This window comes from Carassius gibelio, chromosome B4, assembly GCF_023724105.1.
Source record: "Carassius gibelio isolate Cgi1373 ecotype wild population from Czech Republic chromosome B4, carGib1.2-hapl.c, whole genome shotgun sequence".
Lineage (NCBI taxonomy): Eukaryota > Metazoa > Chordata > Actinopteri > Cypriniformes > Cyprinidae > Carassius > Carassius gibelio.
This window is the reverse complement of record NC_068399.1, coordinates 26,385,912-26,412,698: the sequence shown is the minus strand read 5'-3', so window position 1 is coordinate 26,412,698 and position 26,787 is coordinate 26,385,912. Positions and strand designations below refer to the sequence as shown.

General features: G+C 34.0%; 1 protein-coding gene across 1 annotated transcript; it reads left to right on the top strand.

Annotated features, from left to right (window-relative positions):
* Positions 1–115: 115 nt before the first annotated feature.
* Positions 116–9,429, top strand: LOC127956824 (crystal protein). The gene is made up of 8 exons (XM_052555044.1): positions 116–1,131; positions 1,945–2,146; positions 2,451–2,584; positions 3,645–3,772; positions 3,844–3,962; positions 4,906–5,046; positions 5,122–5,294; positions 7,045–9,429. Exons 1-8 carry the CDS (start codon positions 754–756, stop codon positions 7,498–7,500), a joined length of 1,731 nt encoding a protein of 576 aa, XP_052411004.1. The 5' UTR covers positions 116–753; the 3' UTR covers positions 7,501–9,429.
* Positions 9,430–26,787: the final 17,358 nt, after the last annotated feature.

Below are 26,787 nucleotides of genomic sequence, written 5' to 3'. Positions count from 1 at the left end.
AAAAAATAATATTAAAATATAAATAATATCCTTTTAAAATTTGTACATTTATCAACAACTATATTTTATGTATATTCTTAATAACTACACATTTTGAACAATGATGTCTAAAGCAGTGTATATACCATACTTTGATTTTTCTTAGGTTTTTTCCTGAATTATGCATTGCATTTTGTGTTTTCAGGTTACAACTTAACGGATAATGTCCCGGCAGAGAATTGCAAATACCTTTTCCATTTTTCTGCATATTTTTTAGCTGATCAACAGGTAAAAACTAAAAACAAGGTTTTATCATAACTTTTATTATTGAGAAATTGCAACTATCATGTGATATGTGTAGTGCTAGATACCTCTGGTGTCCTCTTTTAGAGGGAAAATGTGTCTTTCTTGAGTCACAGTTGCTAAATGTTGCCAAAAAATTGGTGCCTTTTGAAGAAAAAGTTGCTAGTGTAGTCAGACAATTTGCTAAAAGGCCATGTGCTATTATTTATAGAAACTTATAGTGCCACATAAATCAGAAATTAGTTCATACTTTGTGCCTAAATCACTGATTCAACAAGACCAAGCTAATGAATGAATGTGATTTAATTTTCTTAAGCACAGACATTCTGCTTGTCATTAAACACACACACACAGAGTCTCAGTGTGTAGCATAATAAGAGTCACAAGTGCTGAAGCAGCTCAAACTGAGCAATTGTCCTTTCTAGTTTCTTTCCATCCCGACCAGAGAGAAGTGAAGCAGCAGGAGTAAATATGCATGTTTTGGGTCTGTTTATGGTGGCGTCTGTGTTCCTCAGCACTCGATCTGCTTCAGATGATCAGATGGAGCTAGCAGCTTTACTGCGCAGCGTCTCTTCAGCAGCACTGATCCGAGATCAGCCGCTCACAGACCCACAGACAGCTGCTGCTGGACCCAAGCTGCTGACTAAAGATGGGCTCATCCAGGGCCTAACACTGGACAAGTCTTATGTGTTTTATGGGATCCCATTCGCCGATCCTCCTGTGGCAGCATCCCGCTGGAAACCGCCCCGTCCTGTCACGCCATGGAGAGGGGTGTATGATGCAACTTATCCCCGAGCAGCGTGCATGCAGGCCTGCATTGGACCCATTGCAGACGAGTGTCCCAAGAAGGTGAGTGGGACACGATGACAGACAGGGATTTGGGTTCCATAAAAATTAAGATCTACACAGAGGAATAAATAACTTGAATTTATTTAATTTGCTATTTTTAGTAATTTCTTTGGATTTAATAGAATTAGGTTTACATTTAGTTGTTTAGCAGACACTTTTATCCAAAGTAACTTAAATGATGACGATGGAAGCAATCAAAATCAACAAAAGAGCAACTACTATAACAAGTCTCAGTTAGAACGAGCTGTGTTCAACAAAGTTTATGCCTTTCTCACACAAAACAAACTTATCGACAGCAACCAATCTGGCTTCAGAAGTGGACATTCAACCAAGACTGCCTTGCTCTCAGTTGTTGCAGCCCTAAGACTTGCAAGAGCCGATTCCGAATCTTCAATACTTATCTTGCTGGATCTGTCCACTGCTTTTGACACGGTTAACCACTAGATCCCCCTGTCAACCCTACTTGCAAAGGGCATCTCATGAATCACACTACAGTTGTTTGAGTCTTACCTCTCAAATAGGGCCTTTAAAGTATCTTGGGGCGGTGAGATTTCCAAGTTGCAACATCTAACTACTGGGGTGCCTCAGGGCTCGGTTATTGGACCGTTTCTTTTTTCTGCCTACATGGCATTGTTAGGTTCTATCATTCAGAAACATGGCTTTTTTTATTACTGCTATGCTGATGACACTCAGTTCTACCTCTAATTCCATCCTGATGATCCGACGATAGCTGCAGCTCAAGATTACCACCTGCATATTCCAACTCGCACGGGTCACATGTGTAATGCTAGATTATGTATGTGTATTGGTCAGGTGGGTGAGGACTGTCTGTACCTGAACGTCTTTGTTCCTCTGAGTGTGAATCTGGAGGCTCCGCTGCTAAAGCCGCTGCCGGTGATGGTGTGGATCCACGGCGGGGATTTCATTGCAGGCTCCGCATCCAAACAGCTCTACGATGGCCGATACATCAGCAACTTCACGCAGACGCTGGTCGTGAGCGTCGCCTACCGTCTGGGTGAGACTCTGATTACTGTTGATAATAAAAGCCACAAACACAGTGCTCAATCCATACATATATGTATGAAGATGCCTCGATAGTGACTGTTTCAATAAGCCATCCGTCATATTGTAATGGTCACCTTGAAGCCATTCACCATAATAAAACCTATTCTAGTCTACTTAAAAGAACAAGGAATTCAGATATTTGGAATTTGAATGATGTCAAGTTGACCGTTCCAAAACGATAGACGCTTCTACGAGCTTGAAGGGGTCAAATGGGCCATCTTTGCATATCTCTGGCTGAATCTGTGCTTCTTCAGGCGCGTTTGGCTTTCTAGTGTCAGGAAAAGACCCACAGACTTCCGCCGCAGGGAATTATGGGATTCTGGATCAGCAGGCGGCGCTGCTCTGGGTTCAGCAGAACATTGCGGTGTTTGGAGGAGACCCAAGCAGGGTGAGAAATTATCTAAACATATTTATGAAGGGATCAATTTCAAAACCATGTTTAAGCTCCCCAAAATAAAAATGTTTACGTTCCACCTTAATCTTCAATGTGGAAAATGGTCTTCAACGCTATAGGGAAAAAACAAGAAGAATTACATCGTACAGTAAACGGTAAAACTGTTTGCACTACAAACCAGTGTGTTCATAATTAAGATAACAAATTGAAATAATATGGTAGGACACAACAGTATGCAATGTCTAGCAGCAAAACTTTTGTACATAAAAGTAGCTGTAAGCAAATAAAACCGGAAGCAATAGAATGGCCACGCCCTTTGTACAGATTTTTTTTTTTACGACTAATGGAAATGTCTATAAAATTAATGGATAATGTCCTGGCAGGTTTTCTTTTTTTTTTCTTTTTTTTTACCGTGGAAATATATATTGCAAAATATGTTTTTTACATCTAAAAGTGTTATATAACATGGCTACATAGTTTTTGAATTGAGACTTTATCCCTTCCCCAATTTTCAGTAATTGCAGTGCACAAAGAAAAAAAAAGACTTATTTTAATCAGATTTATTATAGTTACTTGAAATAATGAAGTAAATAAATAATAAATAAAACTAGAGTCTAGAAAGACATATAGTCTAGAAAGACATATTCCACAATTAATAATAATGACAAAACCGCACAACAAAATTACAAAAACTTTAACTAAAATAAAAGAAAATGTGAACATAAAAATGTATCCAAAATGTTCATAAAAAACTGTAATAGTATCAATGATACTAAAAGAACACTAATTGAAATTAATAATAACAAATAAAAAAAGAATGGTACTAAAATAACCTAAATCTCATGCAAAATATTAATTTAATAACAAACAAACCATACATAAAAAACATTTTTATATTCTACCTGTTTTGGTTGAAAATAGATGTTTTCACAAAATTCAGCTGAAGACTCCTGAAGAGTTTTACGGAACTAAAATAAATACATAAATAAAATGATATGCTGAAATGAAGATGATTAAATAGCAGACTCTGAGCTGAATTTGTGTGTGACTTCAGGTGACTCTGTTCGGCGAGAGCGCTGGAGCTCAGTCGGTCAGTCTTCATCTGATGATCCAGAGCAGTAAACCTCTCTTCAAACAGGCCGTCTTCCAGAGTTTACCCTTCTCCATTCCTCTGAAAACACGGTAAACACACACACAGACGTGTATCTGTACAGATGAGTGTCGTGTCCTCAAGCGCTGGTGTTTCTCCTCAGGCACGAGTCTCTGAAGCTCGGGAAGAACTTCGCTAAATCAGCAAACTGCTCAGTTCTGGACCTGATGTGTCTTCAGTCTCTGAGTCCTCAGGAGGTGCTGAACGCACAGATCAAATCCAGTGAGAACAAACCCCTCCACATCTCAGAGAAATATCCATGCAAATATTTATTTTTTTATTAGATTTTACATTAAAAAAAAAAAATTACAGAAAAAAAATTCATTATTTGAAACAAAATTAACTTTAAATTGAATTGTGGGAAAAAACGTATGTATTGCAAAAAAGAAAAATAGATATAGACATATAATTAATTAAAAATCATTGTATTACAGCAATAATATTTTTAATAAAAAAAATTACCATTGGGAAAATGTATAATAAAATATAAGGCACAATAATTGTATTAATTATATGTTATTACATTTTAGTAAATAATAATTATATAAAGCACAAAATAATAACTGGACAAATAAGAAAGTAAATAAAATATCTATAATAAGAACTAATTAGCATGAAACTTTAATAGCCATGGTAATCTTAAATAATTAAATATAAATAAATAAAAATCTAAATGTTTTGAAATGGTATAATTAATTCTTAATTAATAATAATAATAATAATCATTTACGAGTGATACAATTGTATAATATTTTAAACTAAAATTAAACTAATAAATTAGTAGTAAAGTAATTATAATAATAATTATTATTATTATTAATATTAATTTTATAACCCCTTCATAGTGCTATTCATTTTGCGACATTATTCCTTGGCCAGTTCACAATATTTATGATGCAAATGTAATTAAAAATAATAATAATTTGGTTTGAAATTGTGCTTTAATTATTCTTAAAATAATGTTAAAATGTAAAAAAAAAAAAATCCTTAATTTCCTTCATGCAAATCATGCTAAGATTTTAAGAACAAGCAAACAAATATTATTTTATTCTATTTTTTTTAAGTGAATCTAGGCATGTTTTTAATGACTGCACAGATCAGATCTCCTCCACCTCCTGCACAGCTGATATCAGTCCGAGATGCTGAAGCTGCTTGTGTTTCTCAGGCTCGAAGGTGGTGAACCCCTTCCGCTTTCTGGAGCAGTTTGAGAGCTGGGGGCCGTATGTGGACGGAGAGCTGATCAGAGAGCAGGCGGTCAGTGCCTTCCTGAAGGGACACTGGCAGAAGGACAAGCCCGTGCTGCTCGGTACGGTTTCATCCAGTCTCACCGTCAGCATAAAGTCAAACTGTCCTTGTTCACTGGCTAGTGTGTGTGTTCCAGGGACCACCTCAGAAGAAGGAGTGATCTTTGTGTACGGCGTCTTCATGAAGCCTGTGTCAGCGGTCGAGTGCACCATCTACACCACGGCCATCTTCAAACAACACGCCATCAAAATCCTGCGCAAGTACCTGCCGCTGTACAGCGATGCGGACCGCAGGGACATGCTGGCACAGGTCAGCCACGCTCCATCACTCCCCATCATTTCATTATGCCTCATAATAACTCTGAAGGGACTTTACTTTCAGCTCTCGCCAATTATTTATACATTTGCAAACATGTAAAGACACTGTTCACCACACAGTTTGTACACCTTTTTGGCATCTTAATCCACTGATTCAAAAGTTTCTGTGCATGCTAATACTTCATCATATTATAGTATATTATAGCATCACATTTTCCCTTTCGGAGGATCTTAAAAGCATGAAGTTCATCTGTGTATTTTTTATTATATATATATATATATATATATATATATATATATATATATATATATTATTACGTACAGGTATTCTTTTTGCATTCTTTCCTCAGTTCTCATTTAACTGCAATGCATTTTTTAACAACATGCATTTAACATGCATAACATGGATTTATATAAAAAAAATAAAAAAAACTCGTATTACAATAACAAAAAAAAATGGTTTGAAAAAATGGTTTTAAATAATGCAAAAATAATGTTTCAAAATCAGGTTATATATTCTGGTTATTTACAGTAATAAGGAATTAGAACGAAATGAGCTTTGATTGTAATAAAAAATGATCTCAAAAACTAAAGGATCTAAAATACCCTTAATATTCTTTACAAGAGTTGAGTCCACTGTATTTAGAGATGAATGGGAATACTAACATATAAACTTCATATCAACATAACCATATCAACGATGGAAGTAAAATAGCTTATCATAATACAGAATGGGGTTTTTAAAACTAAAATAAAGACAAAGATACCAACTAAGAAAGTGTTGAAATGGTTCTGCTCTCCTTCTGTCCACAAGGCGGCACTGAGTGCTGTGATTTACTCATCTGGCTCTGAGATCTCAATCAATGATTTAACCAGATATTCTGAGTCACTTCAGCAGACTTCACCCGAGAGGTCAAAGGTCACCACAACTCAAATCTATCCCTTTACTGCTAAACTGACTCATATAGTCGAAGTCTGGACCTGATTATAAAGATTTATATTTGAAATAAATGTTTTTTGTTTTTTTTTACTTTCTATCCTTAAATGGTGCGGCATTTTACCCAGCAGAGATATTTTTATATTATTTATACACTACAACAAAATATATTAATATATGTTTAAATATTTATATTTATCAACAGTCAAAGTTATTTTAATATATAAACCATTAAATAGTGAATTAACATTGTTAATGATAAATAATTCAGTTCTTGAAGTGATCTTTTAGTATTATTTATACACTATTATAGAATTAGTTAATATATATTTTTAATATTTATGTTTATTTATAGATTGTTTTTGTTTTTATATTTTTTATATATCTAACTAGATAAATAGATAGATATTTAATACAAGTATTGTACTATCTATTCAATATTTTAAATATGTAGTTACATTAATATTCCTTATTAAATAATCCATTAAAGTATTGTCTAAATTATAAAGAGTTGCGTTTAAAATAAATGCTGTTCTTCTGAACTTTCAATTAATCAGAAAATCCTGGAAAAACAATGAACACTGTTTGCAACACTGATAATAATCTGAAATGTTTCCTGAGCAGCAAATATTAGAAGCATTTCTGAAGACTGGAGTAATGGTGCTGAAAATTCAGCTTTGATCACAGAAATAAATTACATTTCACAATAGATCCACTTAGAAAACCATTTTAAATTGTTTATTATTTTTAATGCATTTTTTTGGTAATAAATGCAGCCTTGCTCACCTGATTCTTTCACTTTCAGATTGTGACTGACTACATCTTCCTGTGTCCGTCGCGGAGGTCGGCTCGCGCCGGCGTGGCGTCCGGGAGCTCGGTGTGGATGTACGTGTTCGATCACGTGGCGAGCGATCCTAGCGTGTGGTCGGGTGTGACGTTCTGTTACCGTCACGTGTGTCACGGCGCCGAGCTGCCGTTCGTGTTCGACTCGGCGCCGGTGGCGAACCTCAGCATGACTCCGGCGGAGCGGCTGCTGTCCAATCGGATGCTGTGTTACTGGGGAGCGTTCGCTCACACCGGTGACCCCGGGTCTCACGCCGAGTCCAGCGCGTTCTGCAGACAGCAGCGTCCGCCAGCGTGGCCACGCTACACGGCTAACAGCGGCTGGCTAATCATGAACCTCACGCTGCATTCTCACGCGCAGAGCGGAGCGCGCGAAGACATCTGCGACTTCTGGGACACGCTGGGAATCTATCCATAAAAAAACTGGTTAAAGGGATAGTTCAGCCAAAAAGGAGAATTCTGTCATTAATTAATCACCCTCATGTCATTCAAATCACCCTCATGTCATTCAAATATAAAAATAACAATATTAGTATACTAATATTAGTCAGTGTAATATCGTCTGTTATTGTTATCTTTATAGTTATTGTGCTTGGTGTTGAACGGGTCTCAAGATCTTCGTTCGTCTCGGGAACATGAATTTTCGATGAAATCCGGGAGCTCTCTGACGCTCATAGACAGCAAGGGTCCCTGATCGTGTAAGGATTCGGGTCACAGAGCTCTCGGATTTCATCGAAAATTTGTGTTTCCGAGACGAACGAAGATCTTACGGGTTTGGAACGACACAAGGGTGAGTAGTTAATGACAGAATTTGTATTTTTGTGTGAACTGTGCCTTTAAGGCTAGAAGGGATACAGATGTGGTTACTGGGCAAGCACACATCAATATAGTGTAATTTGTCACTGTACAACAATAATCACTATTTTTGAATTATTGTAAGGGGTAGGTTTAGGGTTGGGGTAGGTGTAGACGTTAATAAAACACAATCTAATAACTTGAAAAATTACACTTCATTGTTAGTTTGCGGTCAGAGCTGTATCCCTTCTTGCCACAACCAGAAAAACACGAGCGCTCACACATATCTCATCTGTTTCTCATGGACTAACTGTACAGTCAAACCAAAATTTATTCAGACACCTTCAACTTTTCTCACGTTATCACGGTTTATTAAAAGGTGATACAACAAGAGCTCCGTGTGTCAGAGCAAATTCATCTTGATAATGTCAGATAATTTTGATAGAAAGGTATGTAATGAATTCAGTTCAGCTGCATTTAAGTAAACAATTAGATAATACCAATTTAGTCAAACTAATTACCAAGCAATGTTTCATTTTGTTCAGTCTATGGTGTAAAAAGGTTGCATTAGCAATTAAATAAAAAACACTTAAGCAAAACATGGTCAGGTGAAAGTGTCTGAATAATTTTTGGTCCCAGATTTTTATCAGTTTTACTGAAGATTTTTTTCTCTACAATTTTTCCTGCAACCATTAGTAAAAATAAAATATATATAAAAATGATATCTGGTGTCTGAATAATTTTTGGTTTGACTGTATTGGTGTATTGTTTTTTTTAGTGCAAATACCTAAACATTTATTGTGCTGTAAAAGATTAATCGCATCCAAAATAAGAGTTTTTATTTAAATACTATGTGTGTGTATACTTTGTATATTTATTATTTATAAATTCAAAAAAATAAAATATTTACATGCATATATTTATATAATGTATATTATATATAAATATATTTAATAACCATAACATTTTACGTGCATGTGTGTATTTATATATATATATACACTACTGTACAATAATACAGTAAGATAAGTATTATATGTTTTTTTTTAAGAATTTTCTTCTGCTCACCAAGCCTGATTTGATCCAAAACAAAGCAAAAGCTGTAATACTGTGAAACATTTTTACTATTTAAACTACATGCTTTCTATTTGAATATGTTTTAAAATATAATTTATTCCTGTGGTCAAAGTTGAATTTTCAGCATCATTACAAGGCAATCTTTGACATTGTACATAATAAATATACACAGTACACACACACTTATTATGTAAACAAAAACTTTTATTTTGGATGCGATTAATGATTAGACAGCAATAATTCTTAAATGAACGTATATTGAATTAAGAAGATAAATGACTACATACTTGTTATAAATGTTACAATCTATGTTGCATTGAATGAATCTATGTTTTCTGAAATATTAATCAATATCTAGAGTAAGCCAGATCAACTTTGTTTTTTACCTTTAAGTTAAGTTTATTTTTACAGAGTACAGAGATTTGTTCTTGTTGTAAGTTTAGACATAAAATGAGTTTGCCTGCTGATCTGAATGGTCCTGCTGCATATTTAATATATAGCTACATAGTAATAATAATAATTGTACATATAAAATTACAAGATATATTTATGATAAAGTGGATTTCGTTATGTAATGTAGTTACATTACTACTACTATTATTATAGCACAGAACCTTTATAAATATTCATAATAATCATAATACTTTTAAATATTAGAATATAAAATATAAATGTATATTTATGAATTTCCTTTAATAATGTAGTTACATTATTATTATTAGGCACAGATCAAAGCATCTACACCAGGATCCTATAAAACTAATAATAATAAAAGTAATAATATTAACTATAAAACAAACTATATATTTATTAATGTCATTACATATTTAATATGGTTACATTATTATTATTATTATTATGCACAGATCACACTAAGAAGTAAATGCATACATTATATATTCATAATATAATATTTTGGAAATCTTAAGAATTCATCTTTTTTTTTTCCATATTTCTGACAATTCTATGATATAAAGTTTTGCGTAATATTAAAAGCTAAATAATCCCTTTGCTACTGGGGAAAAAAAACATGGATTTTAATAAAAATTAATGGATAATACATTTAAAGCCATAAAATGACAGAATGAAGAACTACACTGAAACATCTTTGAGTTTATTGGTGTATTAAATTACAGATATTTGTATTTGTGAGCGCACAGAAGGAGTGTGTAACTAAAGAACGGAGTTAACGGGTCTGGACCGGAGCAGAGCGGGTGATAACTCACACCAAATAACCTCTCCAGAGATACACAAGACAAACCAGCAGACACACAGAGCTTATGAGAAACCATAAAACACACGCGAGCTCCAGACGTCTACAGTCACTCCCAATAAAACACAGCTCCTGCATCAGAGAATAAAACAATAATGCTCCAGTCGAGCCGCTGCACAACTCTTATAATCACCAGCTAAAGCTTTCAGTCAAACACCGTCCTGCAAAGAGATTCTGCACTTTGAAGGAGGAGGAGATCAAAGAAATCGTGACTCTGTTCAAGCCACTTCAGAAATTTGAGGCCACAATACACACACACACACACACACACAAACAGACAATATATATGCACATAAAAAATACCTTATTATTAATATAAATACGTTTACAATTAAATAGTATTTAAATAGTTAATTTATAACATTAATAACTATAACACATTAAAATACACTTACATATTTAAATAATTGAAACAAAATAAAAATAATTTGCAAAAAAATAAATGTTTAATTAAAGCATCTGCATCTGTTTTAAAACTTACTGTGTATTGTTGTAATGAAAATTAAAATATAAATTGTGTTCATTACAAATATAAATAATTAGACTTTTGTTTTATTTTTATGTATTACAATGTTTAGGTACCTACAGCCAGTATTACTATTGTTATATTGGTGCCCCAATTATATATATAAAATATAATAATATATTTATAAATATAATATAAATAAATATAATTATATATATAAAATATATATAGTTTTAGTATTTTAAGCATATATATATATATATATATATATATATATATATATATATATATATATATTTTTATATATTTATTTATTTATTATCGGTAAAAATTTAAAGCCTGAATGCACTGTAAGTCGCTTTGGATAAAAGCGTCTGCTAAATGCATACATTTTATTTTATATATATATATATATGCTTAAAAATACTAAAACTATATTTAAATATAGTTTAATAAAAATAAATCTGTTTTTAAAATACAATAAGTATTTTATATGCTGGGGAGCCACGGCTCTGTTAGCTGCGACGTCACATGAGAAGTAATCTGATGTGTCAGAATTACTGCTGCATCTTGGGAAACAGAGCAGATGTGTCTGTGTCACACACAAGATCCCCAAGAAATTCATATCTGCATGTAATAATAAAACACAATTTAAAGCTGACTGACCGCTGTCAGTCGTTTCCCATCATGCCTCAGTCCTGCTGCTTCCTGCATGTTCAGCATTGTTTGAGGGTGAATTAGGAGTGAAGCGTGTGTGCTGGTGAACAACAGCAGAGCTGAGCACAGCGGGATTGTGGGATTGAGAAGGACTGAACTCATGACTTTCAGAAGGAAAACACACATGAAGGTGACACACGCTAGCAGCTCTCTGATGAAAATTAAACACGTCATATCACCATCCACATGATGACACATGTCTGATAAAACACTCCTTCTTATATGATGATAAATACAAATAATATCAAATAATATATACACAAATTATTTTAACAGGAAACGCATGTGTATTTATTTATTATTACAGTTTTTGTAAAAAATCATATAAAGTCTATTTTATATAACATACAGCATTTTATTTACAATATATACAAAATTTTATATTTAATTATTTGCATTGCTTTCATTAAAATAATAATAATAATATAGTGGAGTTATATTAAATGTAATTAATAAAATGTATTCAATACATATTTTTTGTCCTTTTTAACAATGAAATTGTTTCGCTGATTTTTTTATGTTATATTTCTAAAATAATAAGATAAACGGGCAAGTGTAGTTTATATAATATCTCTATAATATAGTTTCTTTATTTCCCTTTTCTTTTTAGCTTGCTGTATTTATTTAATTATATTTTAACATTAAATATGCAGGAAATTAATTAAATGAATATACATATAGTAATATATTCATATATTTTCATTATTTCATTGAATTTAATTGTTATATAAACTGTAGATAGATAGATAGAACATTATTTAAATAAAAATTGTTGATAAACAGAACTATTTAAGACTTTGTATTATTATTTATAGTATTGTGACATTACTTAGTTATTATTATTAATTATTTATTATACATTATGACAATATATATAGAAATGAATAACATTAATACATTTTTCAAATATTAATTTGACATTGCTTTTATTATTATTATTATTATTATTATTATTATTATACATTCTGCAAGTATATTAAAAATATACTAAAAAATCTTTTTAATATATTTTGCTATTTTATAATATAATATAATTTTCCATAGAATATTTTTAAACTTTCGGTAGTCTTTAAGGAAGGATTTGAAACAATTGAATAAAAATGTCGGTGAACGGCTGATTTTGTGTGCCAACAAAGTACAGAAGTGTAAAAACAGACTAACGGTGGCATGCAGAGTTATTAGAGCTGGTCAGGCTAATTAAAACTCAGTCCAGCGCTGGAAGGACAGCAGCAGACACACACACACACACACAGAGCAGCAGACGAATACTAATGACCCAGAGCAGCTGATCCTCCACTGATCCAGGGTCAGGTCCTGCATGAGAACAGCTCATTCATCCGTTATTACAGCTGCAGAGACACTGATCTCAGTCCAGCTGGTGAAGGACGGTCATTATCCAGTCCATGAGGAGCCACGCTTTATCATTCAATAGAAAGCTGCTTTATACGGCTGTCCTTTATGGACAATAATTCTATTCTGAAGCCCCAGCGGGAATTATAATATCATCTCTCACCTCCCTACATCCAACCTGAGTGATCTCTATCACGCACCGCTGCTTTAATATGCAGCACAGGTTTGCATTTTATAACCAATCCCCCGAAAACACTGTAAGGAGAGAGAAAATCATCTGTGAACTCACAGACTCAACGGCAGCGGTGCTTCAGAAGCTCTTCAGAGCCAAACACTGCAGCAGAACATGTATTAAACTCTCCACTCCGCAATTAAATCACCATTTAACCACGGGTTCAAACCCAATTAAGTAATTAAGCCACTTGGTGTTGTCATGAAGCGAGTTAATTACTGTGAACTTCCTCTGTTCCCAGCGGGCCTGTAACACACAGGAGATTTACACACACACACACACACACAGCTCATGTTGGGTCCTGCGGCCTTAAAGCAACATGACTAACTAGAGCTCTCTTGATATGCATCACATTTCTCGCTTCAAACACACTGCGTTTATCAGCCGCGTCTCTCGTTTCTGCTCATCTGTGAGTCTGGATCATTTCACTCATCAGACGGAAGATGAAAGGAGAAACTCTAATGTGACAATCAGACAAACAGCATGAGCTCAAAAACACACTGTTTACTGCAGTATGCTCTGATATATACACACACACACACACATGCACGCGTGTGTTACGTGATGAAACATGCCAAAAAAGTGTTTTGTCTGTCTTTGATGATTGTATTTCATTAGGACTTCATGATATGTGTAGGACCCTCCACTCCTGAAATAATTTAACTCCCTAATTATAGATTATAGATATAGATTATAGTCATGTAATATCAATAATTAGCTAATATTATTTCATATAAATTATTTAATATTTAATTTAAAAAAAATTATTAAAAAAATTATATAAATATATGCATGTATGAGTATGTAATGTATATAATCTACCATACATGACTGTATATACAAAATATATGCAGCTGTAGAATATTTATATATATACATATATGTGTCTGTGTGTGATATATATATTGAGTGTTATATATATATATATATATATATATATATATATATATATATATATATATATATATATATATATATATATATATATATATATATATATATATATATATATATATATATATTCAACTATAATTATATTTAATACAAATATTATACATATAAATATTATAAATAATATATATAACAATAAACTGTTAAATATTTATTTTTCAGAGATATTACTAATATATATATATATATATTCTGGGATTTGTATATTCTGTATTTCTGTATATATTAATATGCATATATATCTTTTTTTGTATATTCTATAATTTTATGCATTTAAATAAATTAATTAATAAATTTCACTTAATTAATTTTTCTGATGTATTAATTTTAGATTCAAAATATATTTTATTTTATATTTCTATATGTGATTATGCCGTTTCCAGCATCATATAGGAGCTGAGTCTGTCTCTGGCTCTCAGTGAAACTTCACCTGTCACAAAAAAACTAGATTTGGCTCTTTCCATTTTCTTTTAGTAATTTAATATGAGAAATGTCTGCAGGTTTGACTTAAAGCTCCATCACTCTGCATTAGTTTGCACTGGATCTGTCGCTTCAAGCACAGATGCAAACATCCTTCGGTTCAACAAACCCTTGTTTGATTCTGCAGGATCATCTGAAAGACATTAGATCAAGCAGACCGATTCAGAGTCAGGATGGGTTTCCTCCATCACTCTTTAAGAGATCGTGTTTCACTGGATCTATATGGCGTCTGTGCTCAAGACAAAGACAAAGTCTCTCCACATTTCGAGCGACAGCAGAACACCATTAGTAAGTTCATTCTCTCTCTCTGTGGAGGACAATGTATTTGTTGGGTCTGGACTATACAGGTGTAGATAACACACCCTTCACTGACCGCTGAGACTCTACACCTGTGGGAACCAACACACACACACAGAGATAAATGCACATGTAGAGGCTAGGAGTGTACGTTATGGACAAAAAATGTAATTCCAATATTTTGGGAATTTTTTTTTCAATACTGATATATTTTTATGCTTGTACCTTGACTGACTTAGGCCTGTCATTCATAAAAAATGTGGCACTAAAACTCTATGTGGCAGTAAATCCCTGTTTAAATGAGCGATTCATTTAATTATTCATTCAAAAGATTTGTTCAAAACAGCTGATTATTCAGAAACGAAGCAGATTGCTGTCTTTATGAATGAATCATTGAATCACTGACTCAAATGATTCGTTCTAAACAGCTGATTCATTTAGAAACTAAGCACATGACTGTCTTTATGAATGGATCATTGATTCACTGACTCAAATGACTCGTTCTAAACAGCTGATTCATTTAGAAACTAAGCACCTGACTGTCTTTATGGTTGGATCATTGAATCACTGACTCAAATGATTCGTTCTAAACAGCTGATTCATATAGAAACTAAGCACATGACTGTCATTATGAATGGATCATTGATTCACTGACTCAAATGATTTGTTCTAAACAGTTGATTCATTTAGAAATGAAACAGATGCCTTTCTTTACGGGTGGATCATTGAATCACTGACTCAAATGATTCGTTCAAAACAGCTGATTCATTTAGAAACTAAGCACATGACTGTCTTTATGGTTGGATCATTGAATCACTGACTCAAATGACTCGTTCTAAACAGCTGATTCATTTAGAAACTAAGCACATGACTGTCTTTATGGTTGGATCATTGATTCACTGACTCAAATGATTCGTTCTAAACAGCTGATTCATATAGAAACTAAGCACATGACTGTCTTTATGGTTGGATCATTGAATCACTGACTCAAATGATTCGTTCTAAACAGCTGATTCATTTAGAAATGAAAGAGATGCCTTTCTTTACGGGTGGATCATTGAATCACTGACTCAAATGATTCGTTCAAAACAGCTGATTCATTTAGAAACTAAGCACATGACTGTCTTTATGGTTGGATCATTGAATCACTGACTCAAATGACTCGTTCTAAACAGCTGATTCATTTAGAAACTAAGCACATGACTGTCTTTATGGTTGGATCATTGATTCACTGACTCAAATGATTCGTTCTAAACAGCTGATTCATATAGAAACTAAGCACATGACTGTCTTTATGGTTGGATCATTGAATCACTGACTCAAATGATTCGTTCTAAACAGCTGATTCATTTAGAAACTAAGCACATGACTGTCTTTATGAATGGATAATTGATTCACTGACTCAAATGATTCGTTCTAAACAGCTGATTCATTTAGAAATGAAACAGATGCCTTTCTTTACGGGTGGATCAAATGATTCGTTCAAAACAGCTGATGCAATTTTGAAACGAAGCAAATGATGTCTTGATGACTGGATCAGTGAATCACTGACAAATATTTTGTTCAAAAACAGATTAATTCAGGAACAAAACCCGCAGGGTTGTTCTGAGATGCACAAATGCTCTGATTCAGCTTTGATTGCAACTATTTTCATTGGCCAAAAAGAAAAAACTAAAATGCAACTCCCTTAATATTAACACCATGTTTGTCGAACTGTTGTGTAGAGTTCATGCAACATTTGCACTCTCATGATAATTCTATGTCAGGGTGTTATTTGTGGTTGCTAGATAATCTCGCTCTGGATTAAGTTAAAGAGCCTCACCAACAAGATATTTAAGTTTTCTGAATACAAGCATTGAATAAACTGAATAATTGAATAAAAGGGAATAACAAGATGATAAAAGCGAAGAAATTAAGTGTGTGAATCACCCGTCAAACAATAATAAGAGGCTGACAAAAGAAACAGGAAAACAAAACAGAAAGAAAGAAACTAACAGACAGATTGAGACGTGTGGCTAGTAACACTGTTGGCACAGGATATGATGTAGCAGCTCTGCAGTTACCGTGGCAACATTCGGCACATGCACGGATGCGCGGGACGAGCAGAGAGAAAACTCTGGAAGAGACGAGAAGAAAACAGCCGCTCCATCAGAGCAATGAATGATTGAAGAGCTCCACTTTCACTGACCTTCTTCTGTCCCACATACATCTCTGATCTTCTTCTCCAGACTACAGAGGACATGAAGTAGGGTTTAATCATAAAAACACACTTATACTGCAACCCAAAAGAACAAGAAGCAATAAATAAGAATCTGTATTGTGCATAAAGTAAATTAAGTCTGTTTTTAAAATAAAATTAATTTTAATTTCATGACAATTAAACACACCACTAAGTTCCTTTTAATGTAAAAGATAGGTTGGTAGTAGTAGTATATGTAAATAAGTTTTATATCATTTATATTTATATAATATTCAACTTTAATAAATTCCAAATGTACAAATAATCAAAATATATTAACGCAACATTTTATGCAAATCATTTTGTCAATTATTTATACAATATTAAAGCTTTATTTAATGTATCAAAAAATATTAAACTTACTTTGCAGTTTTAAATGTAAAAAAGTAAAAAATAATTGTGAATAATTTAAAATAAAATTACCCAGATTAATGCAACATAAAGTTTATTATTAAAATGGTAAATGATTTATATGCAAATAATTTTAAATGTGTGTTAATCTAAATAAAGAAAATAATAAAAAAATTAAGTTTTATGTCAATTAATTGCTGATAGAAATGTTACAAATATATAAAGTCTATACAATTTGAAAATTTAAAAAATTCAAAACATTTATTTTATATTAATTAATTACCTAAATATAAAGACCTAAATATATAGTTAAAATAATTTTTTATACTCATATACACACAAACACTAAATGTTTGTTTCTATAGAAAATATATACATTTCTATATTTAAATGTATTTATAAACAACATAATAATAAATAATATTCTTCCACTTCCCACTATTAGGCTTACATCCTAATAGTTTATATATTTTGTACACTACACACACACACACACACACACACACACACACAATAAATAAATGATATATATTATAATACAATACACTTAATTTCAAGGATGCCGTCTGACCTGAAGGTGTGTTTGTGAGATGCTCATTAGCTTCCACTGTCACACATTCTGTTTAAACCAGTAATAAGCAGCAAAGGCCAGACTCTGAATAACAAACAGCTCCATAAATCACCTTCTTCTCTCTGTCACATACTGATGCTGCTGCGCTGAGCTGTGGATAAATCACACGAGAGCTGTTCAGATTCTCCCCACCAGTGCTTTAACAGGACACACGTTCAGTCATCAGCGTGAATGATGAGCCATGAATTCATTTAGTGGGTTTGTAAAACGGCATCAATGGTGTTTGCAGCTGCAGGCTGCGGTGCATCAGATGTGCTGATCATGCAATTTTACACCAGATTGATAGTTTTGTGTCTCGTTTTCCTGCTCTTTCTGCTATATTATGTGGCCTTAACCAAACCTCGCTGCCCCACTTACATCTTAAACTCAGTCAGTAATGAGTCTTCACACCCAAGCCACCGGTCTCCGATCTCCCAGAATGCCTTGCATGTTTAATTCATGGTGTTTCACAGCACAGCAGTGGGCAAAATGTATTTACCCTCTTCTTCTGCAGTTTCCCCACCAGAGAGACTGTAAACAGACTCCAAACATCAAATCTTCTCCAAACGAGTCCATTACATAAAAGCCACATTCTGACGCTCCATCTCATATTGATGTTGTGTGTGCATATTTGCTAACTTATGAATACTAATTTGAGTTTAGTTTGTGGGTTTTGGGGAGACTGAATTAGCACAAGTCACACACACACATACACATACACATACACATACACATACACACACACATACACACACACATACACATACACATACACATACACATACACACACACATACACATACACATACACACACACATACACATACACATACACATACACATACACATACACATACACATATATAATATGCAATATTAGTGTAATAAAAAACATATATTATTTATAATTTTGGCAGTAGATAAAATACAAGTGATATTGATTATAACCTATACATTTATTTCCATGCACACTACATATCTGTAATTTCCTTCAGTTCAAAAACTGTTGCAGGACAGAAGTGTTTGGGGTCCTAAATGTGAGCAACAATAAGAGTTTAATGTGTTTCCACTTCAACTTCAACAAAAGTAAAAAGTGTGAGGGCAAAGCAAACGACAGCAAGATCTGACTGCTGTGATAAAGAGACAATCAAACAGATGTGTTTGTGCAGAGCCACTGTGAGCCTGGGGTCCAGTGCTCAGAGTTTGAGCTCGGTTTACACTTTATACTCATCAAAACGCTGTTTCATCGTGGCCCTCGTCTGCTAGAGCATTTACTAAAACAAAGAGCCGCGGCGAAACCCCATAGTGTGCAGACTTCCATGGTAACCGCATGGATCGTGGTACTGTGGGCCGAAACAAGCAGATCTCCCACAGACGCAGCATATTGTGCCAAAACACACCTGATCGCGGCGGATTACAGCTAATGAACACCAGAGCGCCGTGGCAAAGCCTGCTAATTCTTCAGAACATCACTGAAAATAAAATGTGACCGCTTACGGTTCTGAAGTTGAATAAACAGCTCTGGAAAACTTACTTTTTTCCCAGATGGCAGCAGGTACGGATGCAGTGTCTCTGAACAGTGTTGAAGTGCAGATGCATCTGTGCAGAGGTTCAGTAACGGCCCTGTGGAGAGAGAGAGAGAGAGAGATGATGAATACTAATCAGGGATTCTTGTAGTAAAGCTTCAGTCAAACGTCCTCCAGAGACTCACACTGATCAGCTGCATTCACTGAAGAACCTTCAGATGATAAATGTCACTGTTTTATGTAGCGGCACCTGTTTATGTCACATCAAATAAGCAACACCCTGGACAAGTCACCCTAATGACCACCTAGCAACCACCCAGTACACCCTAGCAACCACAGTTACTTCTTGGTGACTAGTTGTTTATTCCACATCACATAGCAACGCCCTGACCGAGTCACCCTAACAACCACCTAGCAACCATCCAGAACACCCTAGCAACCACAGTTACTTCATGGTAACTAGTTGTTTATTCCACATCACATAGCAACGCCCTGACCGAGTCACCCTAACAACCACCTAGCAACCATCCAGAACACCTTAGCAACCACAGTTACTTCATGGTGACTAGTTGTTTATTCCACATCACATAGCAATGCCCTGACAGAGTCACCCTAACAACCACTTAGCAACCATCCAGAACACCCTAGCAACCACAGTTACTTCTTGGTGACTAGTTGTTTATTCCACATCACATAGCAACGCCCTGACAGAGTCACCCTAACAACCACCTAGCAACCATCCAGAACACCCTAGCAACCACAGTTACTTCTTGGTGACTAGTTGTTTATTCCACATCACATAGCAACGCCCTGACCGAGTCACCCTAACAACCACCTAGCAACCATCCAGAACACCCTAGCAACCACAGTTACTTCTTGGTGACTAGTTGTTTATTCCACATCACATAGCAACGCCCTGACCGAGTCACCCTAACAACCACCTAGCAACCATCCAGAACACCCTAACAACCACAGTTACTTCTTGGTAACTAGTTGTTTATTCCACATCACATAGCAACGCCCTGACCGAGTCACCCTAACAACCACCTAGCAACCATCCAGAACACCCTAGCAACCACAGTTACTTCTTGGTGACTAGTTGTTTATTCCACATCACATAGCAACGCCCTGACCGAGTCACCCTAAAAACCACCTAGCAACCATCCAGAACGCCCTAGCAACCACAGTTACTTCTTGGTAACTAGTTGTTTATTCCACATCACATAGCAACGCCCTGACCGAGTCACCCTAACAACCACCTAGCAACCATCCAGAACACCCTAGCAACCACAGTTACTTCTTGGTAACTAGTTGTTTATTCCACATCACATAGCAACGCCCTGACCAGGTCACCCTAACAACCACCTAGCACAGCCTAACAACCACCTAGCAACCACCGTGAACACCTTAGCAACCGCGGCAGCATCCTGGTAGATAGTTTTGCATAGGAAAGTCTGGTAGCCCTTTATAATGCAGGCTAAGGAAATGTTCTCCATCGCTGTACTTCCTGTATTAGATTAAGCGTCATATCAATCTGCCTGACAAACTCTATTTTCTGTTTCTAGAGGAAGTGCATGGTAATCAATGGAGCAGAGAGACTGGGCTGATTAGATTAGCATCCAAAACATGTCTGATTCTCCGAGACGGAAGATCTGATCGGCCGGATAGATTAATAGCTGCTATGCTTCCAGAAGTACTCCCAATTCAAACAAGCAGAAAACAATTCCTTTTAAACGTACTGTCACAGGAACACTTCATATCTCTGACGTTATTCATAAATAAATAAGTAAAAATAAAGTTAATTGTTATTCATATATAGCAATGTACTTAATTCATTGCCATTCATACACTACATGAGGTGTTTCTGTAAAATTGTAATTAAATTTTTTTTAGTAAATACTTAGTACAAATTTATTTTCAAAATATTAGTATCATTACGTAATAATAATAATGTTATTAACATAAATTATTAGATATTAAAATGTTCTCATTTCAGCAATAATTTAAATTATAAGCATAAAAACAATACCAACAATACATAAGTAATTTATTGGCACATATACATACTATGCAAAATATTTTTACAAAGTTGTAAATGAAGATTATTGGATTATGTTTTACAAAAAAAAAAATACTATTAAGTTTTTATTTACTTCAAAACTGTACATTTAATTTGACATTTATTTGTAATTATTGACTAGCAATTTAAAAACCATTTAAAAAGTATTTTATACGTTTATACGTATATGTGTGTATTTGAACATTAAATATGAAGTTCTAAAAAAAAAAAACATAATAATCATAATAAAAATCAAGGAAATGAATGGGATTTTTACCATCAACATTGTTGCACTCTTTAGAGGAATTACTCTAGTTTTACATCATAACAACTCAATTGAGAGTCTGTACAATAAACAGTATATTCTTGGCTGTATCTATATACCGTGCGTGTGTCTTCATTTGCACTGGCTATTAAACAGCAGTCTAGGTTCAGATGCAAAACCTGATCAAGGGTCTTTGTGCATAATTAATGCTGTGAGACGCTTCAGAGAAAACTCCAGAAACAGAGCTTTTATCATCAGAACTGGCTTTCCTCCACGGGCCGGATTAAAGATCACATCCCTCCCTGCCATAAATTAATAACGTCAAGCGCTTTTATCATTCACGACTCGAAGCCACAATTCCAGAGACGCAACTAACACATCAAATTATATTAGGAACGGAAGTCTCAATGACAAAGACAGGTTCATTATGTCAATAAGTGAAGAAACTCTTGAGGAATGCCAAGTCAAACTACTGTTTAATTAGTAGTGAATCAGTTGAAAACTTCCTGGATATTGATGATATAGATGGACAGAACTGGTGGAAAGCATCAGAACCATCTAGAGTCATTCAACCTGATTCAACTGAATCACTTGCAGGAGCTTCTGAATCAGAAGCCACCATTAGTGATCGTGTAAAATAGTATGGTGTGTCTGGAAGTGGGTCGAGAAACCTATTAAAATAAGACTTATATATGTGAATAATTCTGATATTATGCATATAATTAAGGGAAGGAATTAATTAAGGAGAATATCATACCATCATGCAACACTTGTGGTCCCAGAGGGCTGATACTTTTCTGTGGCTAATTAACCCAGATGAACATTCACAACCAACTGTTCTCAGTGTAGCTTTGAGAATATTATTAGTTTATGAAGAAAATATTACAATTCCTCATGTTGTTCCAAACCAGTCCAACCTTCTTTCTCCTGGAAAACACAAACAAAAATGTTTAGCAGAATTACTTTTTCTGAACATTCCAAAACAATTTAACAATTTAAATTAAATACAGTTATGGTTATGTGAACATTAAGAGAAGATTCTATTTATTTCATAGGGCTAACATTATGAATATTCTGGAACAAGAAGTAATAAAAATAAATAAATAAATAAAATGTTCTATGAAAGTCCAACTAAAATCCTTTCTAAATATTTCAAAACATGATTTACAAATATTTTTGGTTAGGCTAAGCGAACATTCTATTTGATCATTTTGTAGCAAGGGAACGTTAGTTTTGAATGTTTTCTGAAACAAGCAGTAACATTGAAAAAATTATAGCTGGACATCTAACTAAATGATTTGTAAATGTTTCTAAACATTCCAAACATTTTTTAAATCTTTTTAAAATTCCAAAATGGAACATTCCGTTTTTGGACTGTAAACGTTACATTTGAAAGTTCTCTGAATGTTCTGAAAACAAGTCGTAACATTTAAATATTAGATGAACGCCCAATGTTACCTGAACTTTTAAAATCTTTGATATTTTTTCTTGATTATGCATACGTTAAAGAAGCATTCCATTTAATTATTGTGCAAACATTATGGGAACATTTCTTCTGAATGTTCTCATAACATTCCCGAGACAAGTAACGTTTACAAAACTTAAATGTTTCAAGGAAAAATATTTTTTGTGCTTATGTTTTGAGAACATTATTAAAAACCAGATAACTTCAACAAAGGTTTTACCAGAATCTTGTATTTCACTTTCAGCTTTCCAGAGCTTGCTTATTTTGCTGACCATTTTCTTTACATGTGTTGGCAGCGTGTTTTTATCATTTGCTTATTTCAGCTGCTGAGCTCATGCAGAGGCAGTCAGAGGAAACCAGGGCAACATTACTGCCACCACCCAACTTAGACACATCCCCAGACACACCTAGAGACAGTAACACTATCTGAGACCACACACACACACACACACACACATGGCTTTCCCAGAGGCCCTGTGTGGCTCTAGCATCTGATACAGTTTCCTGGAAAAAGTTCCTTTTGTCACATTAACCAGTTACCAGCGCCGCCAAGCACAAACCAGCCAAAATGTGTGTGTTTGCAGACTTCACACTAAAGCACTGACCGGCTCTCGGTGGAGCAACTCCCAGTTGTGCGTCACAGTTACTGTTGTCATGGCAATTGCTAAATCCTGACACCCAGTATTTAGAGGTTTACCAGCCAAATACTGACTGACAGTTTCATATTAGAGCAAGCGGTAAAAAGAAATGCATCAGAAGACAAGCACCATACAAGAAGTCTGTATAACCTGCACTATAATCCAAGTCTTCTGAAGTCATTGTATAAAATACAGAGGAATTCTAAGATAAAAGTCATATGAACTAATTTGAAGGTACCTTCATGAAGCTCAGGGTTATTATTGTTAACTAAAGCTAAACTAAAATCACAGAAAACTTCAGGTTCTTCAGTTAGTTGCAAATGCAATTTTTCTTTCAAGTACTAAAATAACTCAAATTAAACTGAAATCAATGAAAAATAAAAACAATAAAAAATAATAATAATAACTACTGAAATTAAAAAGAAAAACCAATGAAAATGGCAAAAAATAAAAATAAATCGTGCATAAATGACGAGCATCTCCTTTGTGTTTCCAGTCAGAAGAAGCATACCGAGGGACGAACGACATGAGGACAGAAACTATTCCTTTTTACAGCCACTAATTCTGCAAAAATACGGTCTGTGGTGGGTTCAGAGGTTCTCGAGAGCATCCAGCAAAATTAAACACACATGGGGGAGCGCAGCGTTACTTGGAGGGTTACCATGACAACCGTTCATCTGTCATCTTCACTACAGCAGTGAAATGCCAGCGCGTGTCGGGGGCCGTCCACACCCACCGAATTACAAAGCATTCGTGTGCGTATCTGTGCTGAAAACAACTTTCACACACACTCTTCAGCTGCAAACCAAGAGCTTTTCATTTGAACACACACATGGATGGATGGATGGGTGCCGATCCAGTGTCACGGTGCATGTCAAACTTTCTAAAGTCAGGAAAGATGATCGCTTACACTGATCTGTCTTGGCTTTCCTAAAAGGGAATACTATGGAATACGGTTTCCTTTTAAAGGAAGAGTTCACCCAAAAAATACAGTACATTTGCTGAAGGTTGACTCACCCTCAGGCTATCCAAGATGTTGATGAGTTTGCTTCTTCATCAGATTTGGAGAAATGTAGCATTGCATCACTTGTTCACCAAAGCATACTCTGCAGTGAATGGGTGCCGTCAGATTGAGAGTCCAAACAGCTGATAAAAACATCACAATAATCCACATTACTCCAGTCCATCACTTAACATCTGGAGAAGACAAAAGCTGCATGTTGTAAGAAACAAATCCATCATTACGATGTTTTTAACTTCAGAATGTTGTTCCAGCTAAAATACGAGAACATCCTACATAATAACGCAGTTAAAAAAGTCCATCTTCTTCTGCCTCTCACTGTTTTGGTTTGTAAACATAGTTTGATCCGTGCAGATTTCTCTCCTGATGCAGATAAGACCACTTTTCCACTGGAGGAAGCATTATTATGGATTATAGATTCATATTTTGTCCAGAAGCAACAGTTTGAAGTTTGAATGTCTTAATGTTAAAAACATTATTTACTTGTTTTACAAATATTATACAAAAAATTTTTTTATGGTTATTTGAACATTAAGGGAACATTCAATTTGATCATTTTACAACATGGGATAAAACATTTCGAAATGTTTCCGAACATTCTAAACATTCTATTACATTTCGAAACATTTTGAAATGTAAATGTTACTTTTGAATGTTCTCTGAACATTCTGAAAACTAGTAAACTCTGTTTCCATTACGATTAATCATACAGAAAGTGAATTTTAGTATTATGAACTGAAATAGTGTCACGTTTATGAGCTCTGTGGTTATTCCACATCACCCTGACTCACGCAAATACAAATCAAACCCAGTATATAACATTACCATCTAATTCCAACTATATTTCCTAACCCGGCTGACACAGTTCATAAAGACATGAAAAGTACAAATACAAATTGAAATTGAATTTCGCCGTGGAATCCCTGAGAGGCACATTTAGGAAATGAATATTAAGTTAACGTGACAGCTGATCTCTCAGGAAGGAGATTTTATTGAAACTATTAAATTTAGTTTAACGACTGCATCTTTTATTCATGAGATCAGCAGTGTATTCAGAGAGGCGAGGAAACGAGGCTGTCGAGGACGGTGCTTCCCAGACCCAGAGGACACCTCCAATTTGTCTTGTGCATTATTTCATCATCAAAAATACATGTACTTTTCTCAGTTGAAATATAAAGGTGCGTACACAAGAGGAGATGAAGAATGAATGACTCTGACGATGAGGAGGTGATGCGAGTGGTTGTCAGGATGTTGCTGTTTATTTCCTAAGGCAATTTCCAGCATGCTGCTATAGAGTTGTTTATATTTAATTCAACATTCGTATTTAATTTAATATTAATTTAAGTTGTATATTATGATTTATACACTTGTATTAAAATAAAAAATATTGTTAAATATTGTAAAATTTTACAAATAAATTTTACTTGAAATAAATTTTACTTTCAATTCAAATATTAAAATAAATAAAAATAATTATATATATATATATATGTTAAATATATAATGTAAATTGAAAATATAAAATTATAATTTTATTCCTTATTTGTTTTAATTAAAGTATTAAAATACGTACAAATAATACAAATATATTACAATTAAATTATGAAAATTAAACAGTTTTAGTTGCTATTGTATATTGTATATTGTAATAGTCATTATTCATATTTTATTTAATATTAATTAAAGTTTAAGATTATAATTTCTATAATTGAATTTAACTGAAAAATATTGTTAAATATTATAAATATTAAAATATTAATTTAACTTTTAATTTAAATATTAAAATAAAATAAATCTATACTAAATATATAATGTAAATGTAAAATTTACATTTATTTTTTAATGAAAATATAAAATAAATACAAATAATAAAATATATGACAATATATAAAT

Bases quoted from the DNA above. Each gene is read 5' to 3' on its own strand.
- LOC127956824 (XM_052555044.1), top strand. From the start codon at position 754: ATGCATGTTTTGGGTCTGTTTATGGTGGCGTCTGTGTTCCTCAGCACT. The intron at 1,132-1,944 runs GTGAGTGGGACA...TGTATTGGTCAG, and splicing joins CAGACGAGTGTCCCAAGAAG to GTGGGTGAGGACTGTCTGTA. The intron at 2,585-3,644 runs GTGAGAAATTAT...GTGTGACTTCAG, and splicing joins TTGGAGGAGACCCAAGCAGG to GTGACTCTGTTCGGCGAGAG.